The sequence below is a fragment of the Dendroctonus ponderosae genome, unplaced genomic scaffold (assembly GCF_020466585.1).
Source record: "Dendroctonus ponderosae isolate FM_Combo_2020 unplaced genomic scaffold, Dpon_F_20191213v2 Dpon_F_20191213_12, whole genome shotgun sequence".
Classification (NCBI taxonomy): domain Eukaryota; kingdom Metazoa; phylum Arthropoda; class Insecta; order Coleoptera; family Curculionidae; genus Dendroctonus; species Dendroctonus ponderosae.
Window position 1 is genome coordinate 1,031,882 of NW_026017316.1, and position 1,164 is coordinate 1,033,045.

General features: G+C 52.1%; 1 protein-coding gene across 1 annotated transcript; it reads left to right on the forward strand.

The window, feature by feature from the left end:
* The first annotated feature begins 225 nt into the window (after positions 1-225).
* Positions 226-933, forward strand: LOC109533978 (transmembrane protein 17B-like). Its single transcript, XM_019899509.2, has 3 exons — positions 226-436; positions 490-603; positions 655-933. Exons 1-3 carry the CDS (start codon positions 320-322, stop codon positions 895-897), a joined length of 474 nt encoding a protein of 157 aa, XP_019755068.1. The 5' UTR covers positions 226-319; the 3' UTR covers positions 898-933.
* Positions 934-1,164: the final 231 nt, after the last annotated feature.

The window sequence follows — 1,164 nt, forward strand, 5'->3', positions numbered from 1 at the left end:
AGTTCAACACTATATTAATAAAATCCAAAGAGTTTACGGTTACAACAAAATACCGGGAAAAAATCACCTCACCTTAAATCGTCTTAAATGATAACAAACCGCTAGGTTCGAATCGCCGCAATCGATAGAATTGACAAGATATAGAACTTATCTATCATTTGAGTAAGTATCGATACTTTCTCAGTGTCGTATCGCCCTAGCAACGGCATGCGCCTGCAGCACTGACAGCGCGGTTGGTGTGTTTGCATCCAGGGTTGCCCGGGCAACCGCGACGTCTGACAGTTTGTTTGTGTTTGTGTGCATCTAACGTCAGTTGACAATGACTGAAGGCCTGGAGGCGGTTAGGAGCAGTTTGCCCTTGCAAATGTGCGCCTACTTTAACGTGGTTTTCCTGCCCGCTTGGGCGGCGGTTTTCCTGGATTTTTTCGCTCACCAGGTAGGTGCTGGGGGGGAATTTTCGCGCTTTGGGCTCCCATTGATTTGTTTTAGTACTGGGCCCCAGGGGCGCTCACTCGGGCGCTTGCAGCCGTCACCGCCAGTACAGTTTTCTGCATTGAGGGGCTGCGCCTCTACATGCTCTATGCAGGCAATCTGGGCGACAAGGTAAGGAAGCTGCAGCCGGTTCGTTCAGGCCAGTGGGGCAGTTAAGGGCAGATTCCAGAGCTGGCGGCGTTTTGGATGCTGTCGGTCTTCCTGCAGCTGCCCCTGCAAGGCTTCCTGCTGTTCAACCCCCATTTCCAGCTGGGCGTCCTGCCGGTGCTGAGCCAGAGTGTGCTGCTGATCCTGCTGCTGCTGGAGATCGGCTTTGGGTACGTCGCCCTTCGCTTCACGGCCGCCCAGCAGGCGCTGAAGCACGCCCGGAGCCGGCAGGACAAAAAGGCGGACGCGCCCCAATGAAAACTCGCCAAAAAGCCAATAAAGCTTGACGATTTTTATGAAGTTTTACTGGTTGTTCAGAGCTGGCCCTTTGATGGATGACGTCAAGGGGCGCATTTGCCATCCTGTGAAGATTTATTGAAAATTTGGGCTTGTTTAGAGCGTTTTCCGAGGAATTGAGGGTGAAGTTGCGTCAATTTTTGGAAAAGGTTCTTCGGGCATCAGCTGGCGCAGTTTGCGAGCTTTGGCTGCAGTCAGCGTTCGGTCTATTGACGGTAAAATTCGCAA

Excerpts from the sequence above, each read along its gene's own strand:
- LOC109533978 (XM_019899509.2), top strand. The coding sequence starts at position 320 with ATGACTGAAGGCCTGGAGGCGGTTAGGAGCAGTTTGCCCTTGCAAATG. Across the intron at positions 437-489 it reads TGGATTTTTTCGCTCACCAG|TACTGGGCCCCAGGGGCGCT; the intron begins GTAGGTGCTGGG and ends GATTTGTTTTAG. Across the intron at positions 604-654 it reads CAGGCAATCTGGGCGACAAG|ATTCCAGAGCTGGCGGCGTT; the intron begins GTAAGGAAGCTG and ends AGTTAAGGGCAG.